Source organism: Myxocyprinus asiaticus, chromosome 32, assembly GCF_019703515.2.
Source record: "Myxocyprinus asiaticus isolate MX2 ecotype Aquarium Trade chromosome 32, UBuf_Myxa_2, whole genome shotgun sequence".
Lineage (NCBI taxonomy): Eukaryota > Metazoa > Chordata > Actinopteri > Cypriniformes > Catostomidae > Myxocyprinus > Myxocyprinus asiaticus.
This window is the reverse complement of record NC_059375.1, coordinates 27874282-27897029: the sequence shown is the minus strand read 5'-3', so window position 1 is coordinate 27897029 and position 22748 is coordinate 27874282. Positions and strand designations below refer to the sequence as shown.

Below are 22748 nucleotides of genomic sequence, written 5' to 3'. Positions count from 1 at the left end.
TGTATTCACATTGCCAGATTGTCTCATAATGGCAAATGTTGGTACAAACAATTTAAATAAAGTTCGTTTAAACTTGTTTAAAGGAATGGTAAATGAAATCCTACTTTTTAAGTACGTTTCAGTGAATCTGAGTCTGAATACATAAAAAAAAAAGGGTTTTAGAATCAATAGTGGTGTGTACTTTAAGTTTCCAACCCCACTTTAATTGTAGATGCATTGGTTTATTTTGTATTTCTACAGTATGATTTCAGTTGTGGATATTTTACAGTAATCTTAAAGCTTATATTTTAATTATATTTATTTATCACACATTATACATTTGCACATATACAGTGAAATTCTTTTTTTCATATATCCCAGCTAAGCTGGGGTCACAGTGCAGGGTCAGCCATGATACAGTGCCCCTGGAGCAGAGAGGGTCAAAGGCCTTGCTCAAGGGCCCAACAGTGGTAACTTGACAGTGCTGGAGCTTGAACCCCTGACCTTCTGATCAGTAACCCAGAGCCTTAGCCGCTGAGCCACCACTGCCCCTTATAAGAACAGGCTCGTTCGGGATCCTGTTTTATGAGAATTTGAAGAAACCTTTCTACTGTTAATCAGTACAGTAAATTAAATATTAAATGTTGTATTTCATGTAAGGTTTGTACTGTAACTCTATAAAAACTGAATCATTAAATATTGTATTTAGATTGTACTTTTACAGGTTTTTACCATTACATATTTAAACACTAAATCTAAACACAATCACTGCCAGTCAAGTTTGAGATGATTTTAATCTGTTTTATAGAGTATTTTTAGAGACTTTTTATTTTGTCTTCCAAAATAAAACTGGTATTTTACAATCTTTAGCATGTGTTAACTCTTAATTGAAGGTGTTTGATTGTAATAATTCAGGAAATTCCTGTAACATAACAGTGTTTCTCTGTAGAACTTTTAGTGCCATCACTTAACTGAAGGTGTTTGATCATAATAAATCAGGAAATACCTGTAAAATAACAGTGTTTCTCTGTAGGACTTTTAGTGCCATCACATAATTGAAGGTGTTTGATCATAATAATTCAGGAAATACCTGTAAAATAACGTTTCTCCGTAGAACTTTTAGTGCCATCACTTAATTGAAGGTGTTTGATCATCATAATTCAGGAAATACTTGTAGTTTAACAGTGTTTCCATGCAAAACCTTTAATGAAAATTTCTGTAAATTTATTGTTTTAGCACTTTATTTGAATAAGGATCTTTTACTTTAATTTTACGGTTTTTGTTTGGCAGCCGCTGCTGCCAGTCATTTGACCATTTTTTTATTTTTTTATTTTACAGTGTATGGGGTATGTTGTGACAATAGGAACCTGCCATTAAGACAGTTATGAAAAACACAACAATTCATTAAAAAAGTTACATACATGGGACACATATAGAAATATCAAATAATTGCTTTGGCCAACAGAAATTAATACACTGTATAAAATTACAACATATCTGACATTTATGAAATATACCCTTGCTCTGAAATCACAAAATCTAACCTTCATAATACAGGTAACCAGTGTGTATTCCAATGTGGTTTTATTGTGTTGACTTGTTTACTTAGCAGCTATTGAAAAATTAGGATTCTGGATTTCTAAATTGGAGGACAAAAATTAATCTAATCTATAACAGTTTTAAAAGTGTTTGAAATCAACATACTTTTGATTTTTATTTTATAGCCTAGTTGTTACAAAGATTTGTGACAACTTCCACATGATGCAACTTGCCCCAATCTCCCCTATGCAGCTTTTACTAAATATTTACCTTCTATGATTTATATGCACTTAGTCTATTTGTTATAATTTATGTTTGTCAATAGTAAGCATAGCTACCCAAATGCATGACAAAAACAAAACTACACGGTAATGGTTTTTAAATTTGCACTATCCATCCCAATGAATACCCCATTATGCCACAGGCAAGCAATAAACCACTGTCATAATTTGAATTATTTCCAGTGAACTGACAAAAAAGAACAACATAGGCTTGCTTTACTGTATCTGGAAACAATGACAAGAAAACCAAGCCAGAACAGATCATATTGTACAAGAGATATCCAGAAAATTGTACCTAAGAAAATTATCATACAGACACAGACATACATACAGGGAGCAATAAAAAGAAAAAAGAGTTATAGACAAACAGTGACAGAGAGAGAGAGAGAGAGAGAGAGAGAGAGAGAGAGAGAGAATGAAAGATATGGCTGAAGAATAATAACTAATTCAATATGTAATGTTAATTGACACATGGAGAGCAAGGTGTCTGTCTGATGGTGACAGTGAGCTCTGCTGACAGATGATAGTACTTCATCCATGACTCCATAAATTCTGAATCTGTCTGTTTAGATCACATGTGGTCAGGTGAGACACATCGCTGTTTACACCTGGTCACTTAAATGCGTCTCCTGTGACCACTAATGTTTGGATTTGGAGGGGAGGGTCTCTGTTTCATGATGACATACATCAATCACTATGTCAGTGTGTTACTGCATGATATTAAAATGCAACTGTGGCAGGGTGGTGGGCGGGGCCGGGTCGTGATTCTACACACCCGGCCCCTAATTTCAACGGCTGGTAGGGGTCTCCTCCGCCCCTGGCAGCAGCCCTGACCGCTCCAGGCGGTCGGATAGGAGCCCCTCCTCCCCTCGCGGTCTACACACCTGGCCCCTAATCAGGCTGATTAGCCCGAGAGGGATAAAGGCCGACTGGAGACGGCAGTGCAACAGAGAGAGAGTTACGGACAGCTGTCCGACACCTGTGTGTGTTTGTGCTTTTGTTTTAGTTAATCATTAAATATTATTTATATTATCAAGCCGGTTCTCGCCTCCTCCTTTCCACTGAACTGTGTTACAGCAACAAAATCAGAAAAAACAAAGAAAGCGCAGAAAAACGGCATGCTGTTTCTCCCAGATGCGGCTGAAATTTAGTCTAAGCACAAATGCAAAGGGTCAAGCAGAATTATCTGTAATTTTAGTGGATTACCTGTAGATAAGGAGCTTCAGGTGTTTGTGCTTGTCATTTGTGTTGATATCAGACACATTAAAGAAGATCCATGAAGCTTTCGTGATTGTGTATTATAACAGGGGACAAGGATGGGCAAGGAGGCGGCGGGAACCAGACGAAGCATCAAAGTAATATTTTAATAGAAACTTAAACAAAAGACACAAAACACAAATGCACAAACGGCAGCTGCGTGTGGCTCTCTCTCGAACTGCCGCATCCGGCTCGGCCTTATCCATCTCCTCAGCTGATTAGCCTGATTGGGGGCCAGCCGTGCGGACTCATGGCCCGGCCCCGCCTTCCTCCTCGTCACATGTATGTATCTGCTTTTTAAACATTTCCAATCTGACGGTTATTTTCTTTTTAAAGCTGCTTGTAAACGGCAAAGTTTCAACTCATGTTTTGGTGCAGCGGTTGATTGACAGGTGAGAGGTGGCGCTTCACTGCTGCCAGAATGCAGACAGGACGGATTAGCATTTACACCTCAAATACGATGTGGTCACATGCATTTTTGACCACATTTGAATGTGTTTTTTGAGATCCGATCACAAAATGTTTTAGACCCCGTTTAGACCTGTATTTAGGGCTGACCACATGTGATCGGATCACCTGAAACGCATCTTAATACCAGGTGGAAACATGGTCTTTGGTTTCCAACGAAGAAATAAAGTCATACAGGTCTGGAACATTATGAGGGTGAGTAAATAGTGGAAAAAATTTCAATTTTGGGCTTACTACCCTTATAAAGGCCACATGTGGCATTAAACGTATTTGCAATCTGTTTGAGCAGTGACAACATTGGCTCAATCAATGGCGGCGAATGTTTAAAATATGCTGTTTAGTTTGGTGCCACTAGTGGTACCAAAATTACACACTTCACCACTACCCAAATTTGATTTTGAAGATTTATGTTGTCGTTTTTTTTTTTTTTTTTTTTTTTTTTAAACACCATAAAAAGTAATTGCAAAAACGTGCATATGAATACTAACATATTTAAGGGGAATCAGAGAGTAATAGTTTCCTTATTTAATTAATGAAACTTTTATGAGATCGTATCAACTGATCACCTAAACTCCTTGATATAAGGGCAGCATAAGCCCTTTGTTGAGAGGTTTTGTTTCATAAGAATAACAGTGCTTGCAGACAGAAAAGAGAAGAACAGGGAAGAAATAAATGATAATGTTTTGAGTGGGCAGATGAGAAGGGGCACAGAGAGAAAGAATGAGATGTGAGGCATGCTCCCTGGCTTTATTGTATTTCCCTGAATTCCATTAATCCAGCAAATGCAGTCTTTTAGACCTGCTGCTGAGGGCTAACCTGAGTCACATCAGCTATGGAGCCCAGGCGTGTTTCCCTGACAGTGAAGGGAGTTGATTTTATGTCTTTGTAAATTTCCTGATGACCAGGTTTACAATCTTATTTCCGGCAAAGCACACTAATTTCCATATGGCAAGAGGGAGAGTGATTTGAGAGTGCAGTTGGAGAAGATAATCACTGTAAATGATCACAGCCCAGGGCTAAAATATCCCAGGTTGTTTATTTTACATGTAAACCAGGGAGGGACACACTCTAACTCAGTAACTGCAGTTGAGCTGGGTTACGGGTTTAATTTATTGTCATTCAGTAAATGTACAAGTTTAAAGATAAAACAAATAAGTTATCTATTTCCATTAAATCATAACAAAAACTTGCATTATGTGAAAAGGAAGCAATCTCACCCAGGGATGGTGCAGAGTGAAAGACGACGGTTTCAAGAAACTCACAGAAATAAAAGCCTTTTAAATCCAATTTAAGTTCCCATGTCAACTGTCTATCCCTAAATATACCCCTAAAACAGCTTTAATACTGTATACTACACTGGACACTTTTGTAACACACTATACTATACTGTACTTCATACCTTACTATACAGTAGGTTAGTTTATTTACTGTACAGTATATAGCACATTTCATACACAATGGAATGTCAAAGTACTTAACATAATAAAAAAGAGAAATAAAGACATAAAAGTAAATGATAAAATCAGCTAAGAACATAAACATTTATAAGGAATTAAAAATATATAAGTTATGTTTTATTTAAAAATAGAACAAAACAAAGAGTATGGAACAAAAAGTTTAAAATATAGCTGCAAGCAGCGATGACGGGCCCAAGCACCATGGGTCCATTTTCACCCGGTGGCTTTCAGAAAACAGTGCATGATGGACACATGCTTTTGGTCAAGTAAACAAGTAAGACACCATGTCTTACCTTCTGCTCAGACATAATGGTTAACAACTATGATGTGTGTGGCAAATGTAATAAATTTGTAATTACGGCAAGTGTGAACCCTTGAACGGTCCAAAAATGAATATTGTTATTTGACTTGTGGCTATGAAAATATGATGTAAGATATCAAGAATCCCTTTACCTTATTAAATTTGGCACTAGTCTGAATACATTTTATGTGACAGGGGTGAATATAAGAGGGGGTGTTTTTTTTTTTTTTTTCAAAATATATTCGAAGTGTCACATCTATTGTTGCCAGCTGGAGGCCCTATGACCGTGACCCACCATAGCCACATTCATGCCATAAGCATGATTAAACATATTATACATATTATTATTATTAAAATACACACTGGCCACAAATCATATATAACAAATCCAGACAGAGTGCAATGCCATGTAACACTAACAGGGCAACATGATTCAAATATAAGACACTTTGATTACTGTGCACCAGTAGTATCTGGACATTATTCTAAAAACTTATTATTCTAAAATACTGTAATTTTGAAAGTTGTCCGGCTTGATGAGACAATATATGTACCAAGTTTGGTGACTATAGGTGAAACTGACCCCACCACTTTAGCCAAAAGCTGGTGCTACAGAGCTGCCCCTCCACACCCATGTGTTAAATTTTGCCCAGGCCTAATGGCTGACAACTCTGATGTGGATTTCAAATGCCATGACATTTTAAGCAAGACATGTACCTCAAAAACACGTGAATATACAAAGAAAATTAAAATAACATTTAATTTGTTGCCATGGCAACACTATTTAAGATATAAAGAATCCCTTCACAGTTTTACATCAGCTGTGTCCTGACATTATTCTAAACAATTCTGAAGCAATTCAGGTAAATATAAGAGGATTATTTTAAAGTCTGTTGTAAGATCCACACTTCCTGCTGCCAGTTGGTGACTCTATGATTGTGACCCACAATAGCCACATCCATGTGATCAGCCCCCAAGACCAAACATACAGCTCAGTTTTGATCTAAATCACACAATGCACACAGAAGATATCAGACACTTTCTGTTTTCCATTTTTTGCCATTCATTTATTGCCTCGCCATGGCAACAACATTAAATATATCAAAAATCTGTTCGCAATTTAGCATCTTCAATGTCTTGGCATAATGTTTCCTAAATTTGCTGACAGTCACATGAATCCCCTAGGAGGAGTATTTAAAAGTGCAGGGCCTACAAGTAAAAAAAAAAAAAAAAAAATCCAAATTCAATCCAAAATGGCCAGCTTCCTGTTGGGTGGAGCTAAAGACTATAACTTTAAAAGTTGTCCTGCTTGATGAGAACAATATATGTACCAAGTTTGGTGACTGCAGCTGAAACTAACCCCACCACTTTAGTCATAAGGTGATGCTACAGAGCCTGCCTTACATGCCCATGTGTGACCTGTTGCCCAGGACTAATGGCCGACAACTCTGATGTGTTTGCAAAATTTCACGAGTTTTTAAGCATGTTAAGTGCCCCAAAAGCACTGAAACCTTGAAAATAAGAATAATAATCCTTAGAAGAACCATAGGGCCTCCAGACTTTCAGTGCTTGGGCCCTAATGAAAATGAATTTAAGTTTCATTTTAAATGTTTAATTAAGAAAAGGATAAAAAAGTATAAAAAGGACATAAATTGGAATGAAAAAATGCAGTGCAATCAATAACATATACTATACTACCATAGCCACCTTATAGACTAAAACTATCCTAGAGAGCTATAGACAAATAGGAAGGAAATATCTCTATATTATACCATACTAGATTACACAATACTATGCCATGCCATACTATACTGTTTAATGCTACACCTGTAATGTTGGTTCAAGGAGAGGAAGAGAGGAGATGCAGGAGTGGAACAAACTATAAAGCTAAACATCACAAAATAACAACACAACGTAACACTTCATAACCAACTAGTAACACTTTAAGGACTGACAATGGGTGAACAAAACTAGAGGGTATTAATACACAAGGAACTAATGAGGGAATGGAAGGCAGGTGCGGATGATGATGAACAGATGGAAGTGATGAGGGCAGTGAACTATGGGAGATGTAGTATGCGGGAAAACTTCAAAATAAGAGTCCTTGAAGAACATGAGGGAGACAGACTGTGACATTACCCCCCCTTTAAAGGGCGCCTCCTGGCACCCAAAGATGAATGAGGAGGGTAGGGTGACACAGAAGGTGAAGAAGGATCCAAGGAGGATGATCAGGTGGCCTGGGGGGCAGCTTCGGGGCTGGGAATGCATCCGGGGGCCTGGGGGGTGGCCACAGGGCAGGGACTGGCTCAGGAGGCCTGGGAGGCGGCCACAGGGCAGGGACGGGGTCAGGAGGCCTGGGAGGCTGCCACAGGGCAGGGACTGGGTCAGGAGGCGGAACCGCTGGAGGAGGAGAGTCTGGGGAAGCAGTTGGAGCCATGGAAGAGTCTGAGGGCCGAACTAGGAAAGGATCAACGAAGGCAGGCAGAGCTGTGGAAGGTGGAGCCATGGAAGGTGGAGCCGTGGAAGGCGGAGCAAGGGAACTTTGTGCCTGGAGAGTAGCCGACAGCTCGAAGGGTCAGGGTGGAGCTGAAGGTTCGGAGGACCGAGGTAGTGCCTAAGGCTCGGTGGACCAAAGCGGATCTGAGGACAGAGGCGGAGTCTGTGGGACTGAGGACTGAGGTGGAGCCATAGGGAAGGAGGTCCCCAGTGAAGCTGGAGGCTCAAAGTGACAAAGTATAGCTGGAGGATCGGAGAGCCAAGGTGGAGCCAGGTGATCGACTGACCAAGGCGGAGCTGGAGGGATGAGGGACCCCGGAGAAGCCAATTGGCTGAAAGGCCACGGTGGAGCCAAAGGGACATAGAGCCGAGGTGGGACAGAGAGAACGAAGGGCCAAGGCGGAGTCCAGGGCTCAGAGGGTCTAGGCGGAGTTGGAGGGTTTGAGGTTCCCCTTGACCATGGTTTTGCAGAGAGCGAAGGTTGAGCCGGTGACGTGGGAGGAGCCGGCTGACCAGGAGGAGGGGGAGGAGGAGCAAATGTCTTGAGTGGAGCCAGCGGAGGAGGAAGGGATAGGGCACTGGACGGAACAAGGGTGTCCATTATGCTGGCTGGAACCAGCGGAGGATGAAGGGTAGTCAGGGTGGGAACCAGGGTGGGGAGCAAGTCAAGGTCTATGAACTTGGTGAGAGCTGGCTCAGGGGTGGTCAAGGCAACAGGCACTGGCACTGGGATGGTCGAGCCTACAGGCGCTGGCTCTGGGACGGTCGAGGCTAAAGGCGTGGACGGTCGAGGCTACGGGCTCATTGACCGTGGCAGGCGTGGGTGCTGGCTCGTTGACAGTGGCAGACATTGGGGAGGAGCTTGGAGGGCATAGAGCAAGGTGCCGTGGAGGGCATAGAGCAAGGAGGTGGCACGGGGTTCCCGCCAAAACCCACAATGTGAGAGGAGAAAGCTGGGAGAGGAGTAACTGTGGTAATGGAAGATAGCGAGGGGTGATGGATGTTCAGTGTGGCAAGGATATAATCCACAAGGGAGAGATTCTCCGCCTCCGGAAGCGCTGTTGTTCGGTGATAGTTTAAACACATACCATGAATGGACTTGAGGTACACATCCGATATAGTGGTTGTTGCAGTGAGTTGGAAGAACTTGGTGGAATATTCCAAGAGGGAAAGATCCTGCCTGAACAGTTCCATGAAAACCCCTGTTAGCTCCATGCTCAATGATGTGCTCTTCAAGATCTGGCTTTCTATGAGAGTGGGATCGCTAGAGTAGAGGAGGACGTTATGAGGAACAGGTAAATAGATAAGTATTCTTTGTCAGGTCAGCCCTTCTGTAACGTTGGTTCAAGGAGAGGAAGAGAGGAGATGCAGGAGTGGATACTTTCAATCTTTTAATAATAGACGCAGGAGTGGAACAAACTATAAAGCTAAACATCACAAAATAACAACACAAGGTAACACTTCATAACCAACTAGTAACACTTTAAGGACTGACAATGGGTGAACAAAACTAGAGGGTATTTATGCACAAGGAATTAATAAGGGAATTGAAGGCAGGTGCAGATGATGTTGAACAGATGGAAGTGATGAGGGCAGTGAACTATGGGAGATGTAGTCTGGGGGAAAACTTAAAAATAAGAGTCCTTGGAGAACATGAGGGAGACAGACTGTGACAACACCATACTGAACAATGCTACCCTAAATTATACCACAACAAATTGTACCATGTTATGCCACACTACACTTTACTATGCAATACTATACAATATATAAACATGACATAAAAATGTCACTTTTGAGAAAATATGTGCTCTAGGCACTTAAGTAATTTTGTCAAGAGTATGTCAATATTGATTTCAAAATCCGGTCAGGCAGCAAGCCACCTCACAGTTGATACATGCTTTATGTGACAGTTTACCTACAGTGCATCCGGAAAGTATTCACAACGCTTCACTTTTTCCACATTTTGTTATGTTACAGCCTTATTCCAAAATGGATTAAATTCATTATTTTCCTCAAAATTCTACAAACAATACCCCATAATGACAATGTGAAAGAAGTTTGTTTGAAATCTTTGCAAATTTATTAAAAATAAAAAACAAAAAAAAACAAAAAACGAAAAAAAAAAAAAAAATCACATGTACATAAGTATTCACAGCCTTTGCTCAATACTTTGTTGAAGCACCTTTGGCACCAATTACAGCCTCAAGTCTTTTTGAGTATGATGCTACAAGCTTGGCACACCTATTTTTGGGCAGTTTCTCCCATTCTTCTTTGCAGGACCTCTCAAGCTTCATCAGGTTGGAATGGGTAGCATCGGTGCACAGCCATTTTCAGACCTCTCCAGAGATGTTCAATTGGGTTCAAGTCTGGACTCTGGCTGGGCCACTCAAGGACATTCACAGAGTTGTCCCGTAGCCACTCCTTTGTTATCTTGGTTGTGTGCTTAGGGTCGTTGTCCTGTTGGAAGATAAACCTTCGCCCCAGTCTGAGGTCCAGTGCACTTTGGGGCAGGTTTTCATCAAGGATGTCTATGTACATTGCTGCATTCATCTTTCCCTCGATCCTGACTAGTCTCCCAGTTCCTGCCACTGAAAAACATCCCACAGCATGATGCTGCCACCACCATGCTTCACTGTAGGGATGGTATTGGCCAGGTGATGAGCGGTGCCTGGTTTCCACCAGACATGACGCTTGCCATTCAGGCCAAAGAGTTCAATCTTTGTTTCATCAGACCAGAGAATTTTGTTTCTCATGGTCTGGGAGTCCTTCAGGTGCCTTTTGGCAAACTCCAAGCGGGCTGTCATGTGCCTTTTACTGAGGAGTGGCTTCCGTCTGGCCACTCTACCATACAGGTCTGATTGGTGGAGTGCTGTAGAGATGGTTGTTCTTCTGGAAGGTTCTCCTCTCTCCAAAGAGAAACGCTGGAGCTCTGTGAGAGTGACCATCGGGTTCTTGGTCACCTCCCTGACTAAGGCCCTTCTCCCCCGATTGCTCAGTTTGGCCAGACGGCCAGCTCTAGGAAGAGTCCTGGTGGTTCCAAACTTCTTCCATTTACGGATGATGGAGGCCACTGTGCTCATTGGGACCTTCAATGCTGCAGAAATTTTTCTGTACCCTTCCCCAGATCTGTGCCTCGATACAATCCTGTCTCAGAGGTCTACAGACAATTCCTTGGACTTCATGGCTTGGTTTGTGCTCTGACATGCATTGTTAACTGTGGGACCTTATATAGACAGGTGTGTGCCTTTCCAAATCATGTCCAATCAACTGAATTTACCACAGGTAGACTCCAATCAAGTTGTAGAAACATCTCAAGGATGATCAGTGGAAACAGGATGCACCTGAGCTCAATTTTGAGTGTCATGGCAAAGGCTGTGAATACTTATGTACAAGTGATTTTTTTATTTTTTTTTTTTTAATAAATTTGCAAAGATTTCAAACAAACTTCTTTCATGTTGTCATTATGGGGATTTGTTTGTAGAATTTTGAGGAAAATAATGAATTGAATCCATTTTGGAATAAGGCTATAACATAACAAAATGTGGAAAAAGTGAAGCGCTGTGAATACTTTCCGGATGCACTGTATGAAAAGAATGTTATCACTTCTCATTGACACTCAGTGTACAGTGAATATGACTTGCTGTCATGATGTAAAGGGCACAGATTAGTTTCATTCATTACACCAACCATTAGTTTAATAACTCAGAAATAAGAGGTGATTCACCTCTTGTCACAATCAGTCACATTGTATTTTAAACCGTTTGATTACAATGCCTGACTGGATGAGTGGCTTTGAGATTGTGTTTTAAGCACTTCAATTAATGTGGTTTAACCTTCCCTGGGGATTCACTATTACAGACTTACATGTATTAGTCATCAAAAAGGATATGACACCCCAGTAGCATAAAAGAGATGAGATAGGAGAGGGAAAGAGAGGAAGAAAGAATGAAAGTGTTTGTGTGTTACGTTCTATATAGTTTGAGGAACAATTTTTCCCCAGAACAGAGATAAATCAAATAAACCTTTCCTTTGGGGTCAGTTGGGAATGTCCTCACTTGGGAAAACGATTCATAAATAAATAAAATAATAAATAAATAAAAATCTACATGGGGTAGGGTTTGCATTGCCAGACCTGGTGCGTATGGCAACTTCTGTCTTCCACTTGGAGAAAGAGCCATCTGGCCGACATGTAAAGAGATCAGTCACAGTTTATTTTGTTTTTAACAAAATGGCCTCATATCCAGCACACCAGGTCGACACGTAACCTCCCCCAACATAGTTATGAGTGTCGAACGGCCCTTTGGGTACAAGTCGACTACCCAAAAGATAGAGACAGGCTAACCCAGTCGTGGCCTCTTTTCCCCTTCTTTTTTTCCACTCCCCATAAAAGAAGGGGGATTATCCGACTGCCCCAGTCTCCCTTCCAACCTCTCCTGCAGGAAGGAAAGCACTGATCCGACTGTGCATCTCTTGGGTCTTCCCATCGGGAAGAACACCACTTAGCGAACAGACACCACTTAAAGGCATACAGGCGCCTCGTAGAGGGGGCCCTAGCCTGAGTGATTGTGTCTACCACCGCAGACCGCTTAGGTCTCCGCGTCCCGTCCAGGGGCCAGACATGGAGATTCCAGAGGTCTGGTCGCGGGTGCCAGATGGTGCCCCATCCCTGAGAAAGAAGATCCTTCCTCAGGGGAATTCGCCGGGGGGGGGGGGGCTATTGTGAGGAGCATTCTGAGCTCGTCCTCCCTGACCTTGCACAGGGTCTGTGCAAGTAGGCTCACTGGGGGAAAACACATATTTGCACATGCCAGGGGGCCAGCTGTGTGCCAGCGCGTTTATGCCGAGGGGGGCCTCGGTCAGGGCGTACCAGAGTGGGCAGTGGGGAGGATTATTGGGAGGTGAACAGGTGCACCTGTGCCTGTCCGAATCGACTCCAAATCTCCAAATTTCCAAATCTGTCAATGAGAACGAGTCCAACTCCAAACCGAGAAAAGAGATGCTCTGAACCGGGAGGAGCTTGCTATTTTCCCGGTTGACCCGAAGCCCTAGTCAGCTGAGGTGTTAGAGCACCAAGTCCCTGTGTGCGCACAACATGTCCCGAGAGTGAGCTTAGATTAGCCAGTCATCGAGATAGTTGAGAATGTGAATGCCCACCTCCCTTAGCGGGGCAAGGGCTGCCTCTGCTACCTTCGTGAAGATGCGAGGAGACAGGGACAGGCCGAAAGGGAGGACTTTGTACTGATATGCCTGACCCTCGAATGCAAACCGCAGGAAGGGTCTGTGTCGAGGAAGGATCGAGACGTGGAAGTACACGTCCTTCAGATCTACCGCCGTGAACCAATCTTGATGCCGGACACTCGCCAGAATGCGTTTTTTCATCAGCATCTTGAACGGGAGTCTGTGTAAAGCCCAGTTCAGTACTCACAGGTCCAAGACTGGCCGCAACCCACCGCCTTTTTTCGGTATGATGAAGTAGGGGCTGTAAAACCCCTTCTTTATCTCGGCTGGAGGGACAGGTTCTATCGCGCCCTTCCGTAGGAGGTTAGCGATCTCCACGCAAGGTAGCAGCGTTTTCGTCCTTCACCAAGGTGAAGTGGACACCGCTGAACCTGGGCGGACGCCCGGCGAATTGAATCGCGTAGCCGAGTCGGACGGTCTGGACCAGCCATCGTGACGGATGGAAAGCGCAAGCCAGGCGTCCAAGTTCCGCGCAAGGGGGACCAAAGGGACAACGTCGTCGGACGTACCAGCAGGTGGGGCCTCACGGCAGGGTGGAGCTCGAGGTGCCACACTATGTCGTGGCCGGGCTGAGTCTAAGGACATCAAAGCACTTACCTGGCTCCTTGTGACCACCCTCAGAACAGCCTGGGATGGGGGAGGAAGAGGCCTGTCCTCGTGACCCGTGGAGACTGTCACATCGGGGGTGGATTTGTGCCACAGCTGTGTGCTCAGGGGCGGGAGACCGCCGCTGGAGTGCCAAACCTGCCAAATAGAGTGGTGGACGGTGGTCGTGATGACGGCCGTGCACACCGGATACGTGACCCAGGGAACAAGGAAACCACTCTTGCTGAACTCTTGAGTACTGCAGCCACTTGGGCATGCAGCGCAATTAAATGCAAAAGGTAACAAAAAGATGGAGAGGTCTGCTTACCAGCTCCAGAGCAGTGGGTTTCGTTGTCCCTGGGTCACCCGTCTCAAGGGCGCTTTGAAGCCTTTCACGGGTTCTGGGCGGCCGCGAGACAGATGGTGTCTGCTTCCTGCGGTGGGTTCCACGCCGGGGCCGGGCCGATGGGGTGCTCGCAGCTGCCCGGGAAAGCATGTCGTTATCTCCATGTCAGCCTGTGACTGGGCAATCATCCCCAAAGGGAGGAGCCCAGCTGAGGCTTCCACATCCGACTGGACGAGCCCGCTCTCCGATGCTGCGCTCGAGAGCTCATCACTTTCGCGGGCTCCGAAAAAGAGGTCGAACTCGCCGTGAGACGAGCCGGCGGACTCATCCGGAAGCCCGATCGGGGCAGACAAGCGTGCTGGGGAATGGGAGGTCCGCGGGGGATACCCGTCGGAGGTGGTCCCATTGGGGTCCCCAAATCGCCCCAGTGCTAGCCGCGCTGGCCTCATACCCGTGGGAAAAAGACCGAGGCAGGGATCCTCTGGGGTGGCTTGCTTTCTTATGAAGGCAAGCTGCGACCGCATCGTTGCCATGGACATGTCCTCTCAATGAGAACATGACCATCCACGATAACTGTCTCCGCGTGAGCAGTGCCCAGACACAAAAGACAGCGATCGTGACCAGGAATAACACACAATAAAAAGACGCGTCTTTAAAAAGACGTTACGTGTGTGCCGCTCTTTTAGAGAAATATACTCTTTTAGAGAAATATACTCTTATTTCTGCCGAAGCGCCCAGGGGCATTCTCTGCATTGCACCAGTGCAGAGGGGGAGAAGCCCCTGAAATGCACCGTTAGATCCAGCAGAGCTGAATGAACAGTCGTGGGAATTCAGCTCAGTGAGCATGACCGTTCGGCTCCGAAGAGAAAATCTGAATGAGTGGTTGCATACCAGCTCCTTTTATACCCGTATGTCCGGGGGAGTGGCATGCAAATACCACTCGCCAATTTTCATTGGCATTTTATCAAAGACCAGACGTGTCTCGGGCTCCCACGAGTGACCCCTAGTGTCACTACATCGACACAACATTGAGTGAGTGACAGATAGGGAACCAGCAAATTCCAAAGGATTAACATACGTTTTCTTACCACTGTATGTTATATCACAAAAATAACTGGCAAGGAAATTTCAATTGAATGTAGTTTAAGTGCATTTTAATAATGGTGTGAACATGTCAGTGAAAGATTGCACAAAAAACACACTGAAAAATAAGAGGAAAATGTGTAAATAGTACAGAAAATAATTATAGACTATTTCACAAACATATATGTCTTAGATCTAGTTTACTTGCTCTTAGGTGACTCAAAAAGTGCTGAATATCTTTGAAAAATATTATATAATAACCTGGCAAACTTTGGCAAATGCAGCGGTTATTTCAACCTTAAAAGTGCTAGTTATATGAACCGGGTACCTTGCAAACAAGACTTTGTTTCCAAACCAACTGATTATAAAACTTGTGTGCCCTTAATCTCAAAGTTACACAAAAAAATGTGTAGAGTTATCCCTCCACCTGCCCAGCACCACTTGTCTAGATCTGCTTTACGGGGGCTTTATCTTGATGTTGGTACAATAGCAGCACCATGTCTCTTCTGTATCAGCAGCATCATGTTTTCGTGCCATTAGCAGCAGCATACTGACTCATGTCAAGCTTAATTCACTGTCACTATCATCAATAAAAATCTTTAATCTATCTCTGAGAGTTGTCCTAACTGAATTTCTGTAAGAGTCTGTCTATTTCAAAATTGGTTTAGTCATTTGTTTGCTCTGAAACAAGATGGCGCCGAGGATGGCAGCCGTGTTGTGAGCTCCAACACAACTTAGCAGTTTCTTGTTTTTAATGTTCTTAGTTCATGTTATTTTTGTGTTAAATTCTGGACATTGGATTTTCATGAACATATCGGAAACCAAGCTTTGAGTCCCACAATGCCGGTGACGCTCTCTTTACAACACAGCAGTGGAGCACTTTGTTTGGAATGTGCGGCCGTAACCACAAAAGCGCAGCCGAAAAAGGAGGAGAGCCAGCGTCCTCATCAGGGTCAGACGCTGCGCCAACTGACCTCCACTACCCAGCATTCTTCTGGCGAATGTCCAGTCTGTAGACAACAAGCTCTGCGAACTTAGGGCATGAATCACCTACCAACGAGAGACGAGAGACTGCTGCATTATTTGCCTTACAGAAACATGGATGTCTACTGAGGTCCCATATTCAGCAATTGAGCCTATGGGGTTCTCCGTGCATCGTGTGGATAGAACTAAAGATCTCACAGGGAAAAGCAGAGGATGGGGCGTATGTTTTATGATCAACGATTCATGGTGTGATCGAAGGAACGTACACTCTATCAAGTCTTTTTGCTCCCCTGATCTGGAATACCTCACGTTACTGTGTCGACCATTCTGGCTACCGAGGGAATTCATAGCGGTCATCATCACAGCCACGTACATCCTCCCACAAGCCAACACAGAGCAAGCGCTAAGGGAACTGAATGGGAGTATAAGTGAGCAGGAAACCACGCACCCTGAGGCCGTGTTCATTGTTACAGGTGACTTTAACAAAGCCAATCTCAGGACAATCTCACCTAAATACTACCATCACCTCAGATGCAACACACGAGGGGACCGGGTTTTAGATCACTGCTACTCTCCCTTCCAGGATGTTTACAAATCCCTCCTCTGCCCACCTTTCGGCAAATCGGACCACTCTTCCATTCTGCTTCTGCCCACTTACAGGAAGAAACCAAAACAGGAAGCTCCTGCCCTCAGAACGATCCAGTGCTGGTCGGACCAATCAGATTCTATGCTATAAGACTGTTTTGATCATGTGGACTGGGAGATGTTCCGGTCCGGCTGTGATGGCGGCATTGAGGTCTACGCTGATACTGTAACGTGTTTCATCAGGAAGTCCATAGATGATGTTGTGCCAACCAAAACAATACGGATCTTCCTGAACCAGAAACCATGGATTAATAGTGATGTTCATGCGGCACTTAATGCGCGGACCTCTGCTTTTAATTCCGGGAACACTGAGGAGTATAAACATGCCAGTTATACTCTCTACAAAACAATCAAAGCAGCCAAACAACAATACAAAAACAAAGTGGAAGCACAATTCAACACCACCGACGTGAGAAGCATGTGGCAGATGATTAACATAATCACAGACTTCAAAGCAACTAATCACTCTGCAGTGAACACCACTGCCTCTCTTCCGGACGAGCTAAACACATTTTACATTAGTTTTGAGGAAAACAACATCTCCTCCATGGAGAGAACTCCCGTGCCCAACACAGCAGACGTTAGTACACTTACTGTCTCTGTTGCGGATGTAACCCGATCTCTCAAACGGGTGAATATTTGCAAAGCTTCGGGTCCAAAAGGCATTCCGGGCCGTGCTCTCAGAGCATGCGCAGATCAACTAGTGGCTGTTTTAACGGACATTTTCAATCCCTCCCTCTCCCTGTCTGTGGTTCCTACATGCTTTAAGACATCCACCATTGTGCCCATACCAAAACAGTCAAAGATATCTTGTCTAAATGACTAGCATCCTGTTGCCCTAACTACCATCATCAGCAAGTGCTTTGAAAAGCTTATCAGAGACCACATCTGCTCTGTACTGCCTGCCTCACTGGACCCACTACAGTTTGCTTACAGAAGCAACCACCCCACTGATGATGCAATTGCAGTCACAATACACACTTCTCTTACCCACTTGGAAAAAAGGAAACATATGTGAGAATGCTGTTTGTAGACTACAGCTCAGCATTCAACACCATAGTGCCCTAAAAAGCTTGACGTGAAACTCCAGGCTCTGGGCTTAAAAGCTCACTGTGCAGCTGGATCCTGGACTTCCTGTCAGGCAGATGCCAGGTGGTCAGAATGGGCAGTAACATCTCCTCACCACTGACCCTCAACACCGGAGCCCCACAGGGCTGTGTTCTCAGCCCACCCCTGTATTCCTTGTACACACATGACTGTGTGGCAACACATAGCTCCAATGCCATCATCAAGTTCGCTGATGATACGATGGTGGTAGGTCTGATCACTGACAATGATAAAACAGCCTACAGAGAGGAGGTGCACACTCTGAATGCTGGTGCCAGGAGCACAACCTCTTCCTCAATGTCAGTAAGACAATGAGCTTGTGGTGGACTTCAGGAGAAAAGACAGAGAACACAGCCCCATCACCATCAATGGAGCACCAGTGGAGAGAGTCAGCAGCTTCAAGTTCCTCGGTGTCCACATCACTGAAGATCTCACAAGGTCTGTCCACACTGAAGCCGTTGTGAAGAAGGCTCACCAGCACCTCTTCCTCCTGAGACGGCTGAGGAAGTTTGGAATGAACCACCCATCGTCACACGGTTCTACACCAGCACTGTAGAGAGCATCCTGACTGGCTGCATCACTACCTGGTATGGCAACAGCACCACCCTCAATCGCAAAGCCCTGCGATGGGTGGTGCGAACTGCCAGACACTTCATCGGAGGTGAGCTTCCCTGCCTCCAGGACATCTATACCAGGCAGTGTGTGAAAAATCTCGGAGGATCATCAGAGACTCCAGCCACCTGAGCCATAGGCTGCTCTCACTGCTACCATAAGGCAGGCGGTATCGCAGCATCAGGACCCACACCAGCCGACTTCATGACAACTTCTTCCCCCAAGCAATCAGACTATTGAACACTTGATCACTCATGATCAACATATATCAGCACTACACTTTATTAATCTCACACTGGACTGTCATAATTATATTTCTCTTAACAACACACTGGCAACTGACTATCAACCGACAGCCTGAATGTCAATACATATATATTTATATATATATATATATATATATATATATATATTAATTTGATTGTATATTGTGTGTATTGTATAATGTACATTGTATATTATTATTTGTATATTTTGTTGAGTAATTATGTGTATATAAGTTTTGTAAATTGTGTTGTGTAAATCTGATGTTTATTGTAGATTGGTATATCTCTCATCACTGTCATGACTGCTATGTTGCTTGGAACTGCACCTAAGACTTTCACCCACTGTTGCACTTGTGTATATGTATATGTTTGATTTTTGATAAAAAGTGAATAAATGAATGGATACAAAAAATACAGCATATTGCACATTTTTGTGTGGGTCCCAGGTAAACACAAAATGTTACATTCTGGTCCTGGTTTAAGAAGGTTTAAGAACCCTTGTCTATAATATTCAAAATCATCTTGATATAAAAACAATAGAAGTCTATGTTATGTCCCCATTTTTATAGCTAAATAAACTCGAGTTTGTGTGTGTAAATGTGAAAGAGACATGCATGGCAGATCCAAAGCAGAAAAGCGAAGATAGCGCTCTAATTTCCTTAAAGCAATACACTCATCTGTTAAACAAAGCAAAAGGAATTCAGCAAATTGAAATCAAAGCCCCTGAGCCATGTCCCCAAGTCAATGATAAACCAGTGCAGTGTCTTTTTTGTGTTAATCTGCTTTGAATTACAGGCAAGGATCTCTTTGTTGCCCATCATCACATGTGGTTTTGGAACAGTCAACACAACATGCTCCAGGATATCTAGAGAAACCCAGCTTTCCACGCAGATGAGAGTTCTAAGAAAACAAAGCCCTCAAAATGATTTCCCACTGTAGAGTTCTAAAAGTTGTTTCACACTTTCATTTGTCAAAAATAATTTCAACTCTGGGTCCAATTACATTTTCGCATGTTGTCCATCTGTTCCTTTTTTGATCCATTTAAAATACATTGGGTTACGAGAGGTGAAGTATGCTTGGTATGATACTTACCTCCAGGATCCTGCATCGCTTTGAGTCACAGTGGCTGTCCTCACAAGGCTGAAACATCCCCAGAGTAACACAGTTCAGCAGAATCACCAACATACTGGCCCTCTCGAACCATGTGGAGAGCAGGAGTTAAGGAATAGTACACAGAAACAACACAATACACATACAGTACAATCTCAGAGACAACAAAAGTTCTGTTTGCTGGGTTCCCACCCTGCTCTAAAAACAAACAAACAAAAAACACTTTAAATCAGCATAAGCTGGTTTTGCAGGTCTCCCAGCCTGTCCAAGCTGGTCTGTTTGATGGTATCAGAGGGGTTTTGGGCACCTGTTAGCAAGTCATTCTAATAAACCACCTGGCCACCCAGCTAGACCAGCTTGGCCAGGCTAGGAGACTAGCTAGACTATCTTAAACCAGCTAAGACCAGCAAACCAGTTTATGCTAATTTATACTGTTGTTGTTGTTGTTGTTGTTGTTGGGAAAAAATTGGTCATCTTTTGACCAATAATTTTCCATTACATTTCCAGTCATTTGTGATGACAAGATTAGGATTGAATTTTTTTTAAATATATATATATAGAGAGAGAGAGAGAGAGAGACTGCACTCAGACTTCTATAGTAGCTGATGAAATATTTCATTTATATATTTATATGATGCATAACTTTCATAAATTTAATTCATTTCCCAGACTATTCAAAGCTTGGAAATCACAATTATGATATTTCCAGGTTTTTCATGACTGTTGGAACCCTGTGTTTGGCATATATATGAATGGCGTAATTATCGGCTATATACCACATCCAAGCTATCAGCAGACATATTTTCAGGAATGCCTCATGTTGCTAGGATGAGCAAATCAGAGTTCAAAGCAGAAGTACTGCAAATTTATTGACATACCTCTGCCGTGTAAATACTTTCACACTGTTATAATCTGTTTTGGAAAGAAATTGAGGAAAAATTGTTATAAATTGTTGCATTACTGTAAGCAATCATTGTGACACACATAATTCAGTTATTATAGCTACAGCACACAACATCTTGAAGGCTAAAATCACTTTCTCTAACATAAAACAAGGTCAGTACAGCTAAACATGTTACAGGTCAAGTGGTCATTATATTTGTCATTAGTTTTCTTAATTTACTTATGGGGAATGTACGACTCTAAGTTCCTTCATTCTTTTAGCTTACCGCTTGTAATTGATCATGGAGTGAATATGTTTGGCTGGACCCACAGATGCCAAAAGCCCATCCAGGGGTCAAGCCCCTGCATTTACATCTAAATAAAATACAAGAATGCTAATGCCTATACAGGGTGCTGTCTGGAAAAAGTGGCACCAGGCAGAAACCAGCTCATTTTTCACAATTACTGCCAAAAGAAGCTCCAAATGTACACAATTAGAACCCCCAAAACTAAATGAAAGGATGTGCCATCATCAGTTACTTGCCAAGAAACACTGATCATGGCTGCATCCAAATTCCTGTAATTCCTTTAATGCCAGAGTATGTACTGATTTTGATGAAGAATTAACTTCTCAACCATTGAGCGCATTTACATGCATGTTCTTACACCGATTACGCTTAATAAGCCGACAACGCGTGTGGTCATGTACACAATAAACGGCGTTCCTTTATCGGTATAAGGTCAAAAGTAGAGAATAACTTGATTATTTCAAATGTCTGATTTCTTGCCTTGTCAGATTTTTAAAAAAAGCTGATTTTGATTCAGCATATTGGTGTGCATGTAAACGAGCTCAATGATGGAATTCTGTAAGTGTGCAGGTGTGTATTATAAATACATTCCCTGACATATTTTACTACTTCTGTCATGTCAGCATTGTCCTTTTGAACAATACTGTATATTCTTATGATGTACTAACAACAACCACAAAAACAATTTTAAGTAAATACAACGTGGAACAACTTTCTTGGCACCTATGGCACTTACACTTGAAAAGAACCACACGGCTGTGTTGCTGGGAAGTATGCATATTTGGACACAGGGCATCTCATAGGTTAACAATAAACCATAGGCTATATAGGTATATTGTTTTATGACATCATTACTGAATAGGGAAATTATGATACGCATTAGATGTCACAAGAAAAGGCTAAGTGGAGATTTACAGTGGGATAAAGGCCTCCTATTGGACCCCATTTCTTTCGGGATCAATGGCATCGAGAAATAATCTACTACTGGCCTTACCGTTGTGTACATAATTTGGGTTCAGTAATGTATCTGCTGTGCTGTGACATGTTCTTGTTCACTCAAATGATTTTCTGGGATAAAGCCTCTGCATTGGCATAACAGCATTTTACAGTTCTTGACCAAAATTAATCTCTCCAGTTGCATAAAAGGACTCAGGCTGTAATGTATTCTACATAAATAATGTAAATAGACAGAACGTGTCTCCTTCCTGCAGAAAGGCAGAAGACTAATTACAAGCTGCTAACTTCTCTCAGGTATCATTGATCTACAGTATATACACTGAACCCAAGGTACAGAGCCATTAGCTATTTGGTGAAAATAGATGCAATAGAGGCTCAAAAAAAAAGGTTAAAGATTAAAGATAAACATGTACATTGAGCTGAATTACATTGTGCAAGTATCCTTAAATCAAAGGCACTACAGCTGTAAATGGTGCCAATAGACCTTTTTCACAGACTGTGATGACGCATTTCCGCCTTATTTAGCAGTGTAAATCTCAAAATTTTGTATATTATATTTTTTTTAAATATTGAGTGTAATTTATAACATTATGCTTATTGTTATATTACCCTGGAATTAGTTTAAAAAAACAAATTACCACAGCTGCGAGGGGGGTTCAATTACAGCTGCTGAGAGAGTGACAGTAAATTTGGCATCTTCTCCCATCTGAATTGCTTAATCCGCCGCCCTCTATTTTTTTTTTTCCTCTTCAGGAAAGTCATTCAAACATAATAGCAGATTGTTTATTTTGGTCTTGGAGCAAATGGGTAAGTGGTAATAATTTTTGCTGTGATCTCCCATTCA

At 42.8% G+C, this 22748-nt stretch overlaps 1 protein-coding gene across 1 annotated transcript in view; it reads right to left on the bottom strand.

Moving 5' to 3' along the window:
- The window catches only part of LOC127423073 (voltage-dependent T-type calcium channel subunit alpha-1G-like), a 258610-nt gene extending 238763 nt beyond the window's left edge, over positions 1–19847 (bottom strand). The window contains exon 1 of the mRNA XM_051667102.1: positions 19740–19847. Within this exon, the coding sequence (XP_051523062.1) occupies positions 19740–19832 (93 nt within the window). The 5' untranslated portion in view covers positions 19833–19847. The remainder of the gene's footprint in view (positions 1–19739) is intronic.
- Between the last annotated feature and the right edge of the window lie 2901 nt (positions 19848–22748).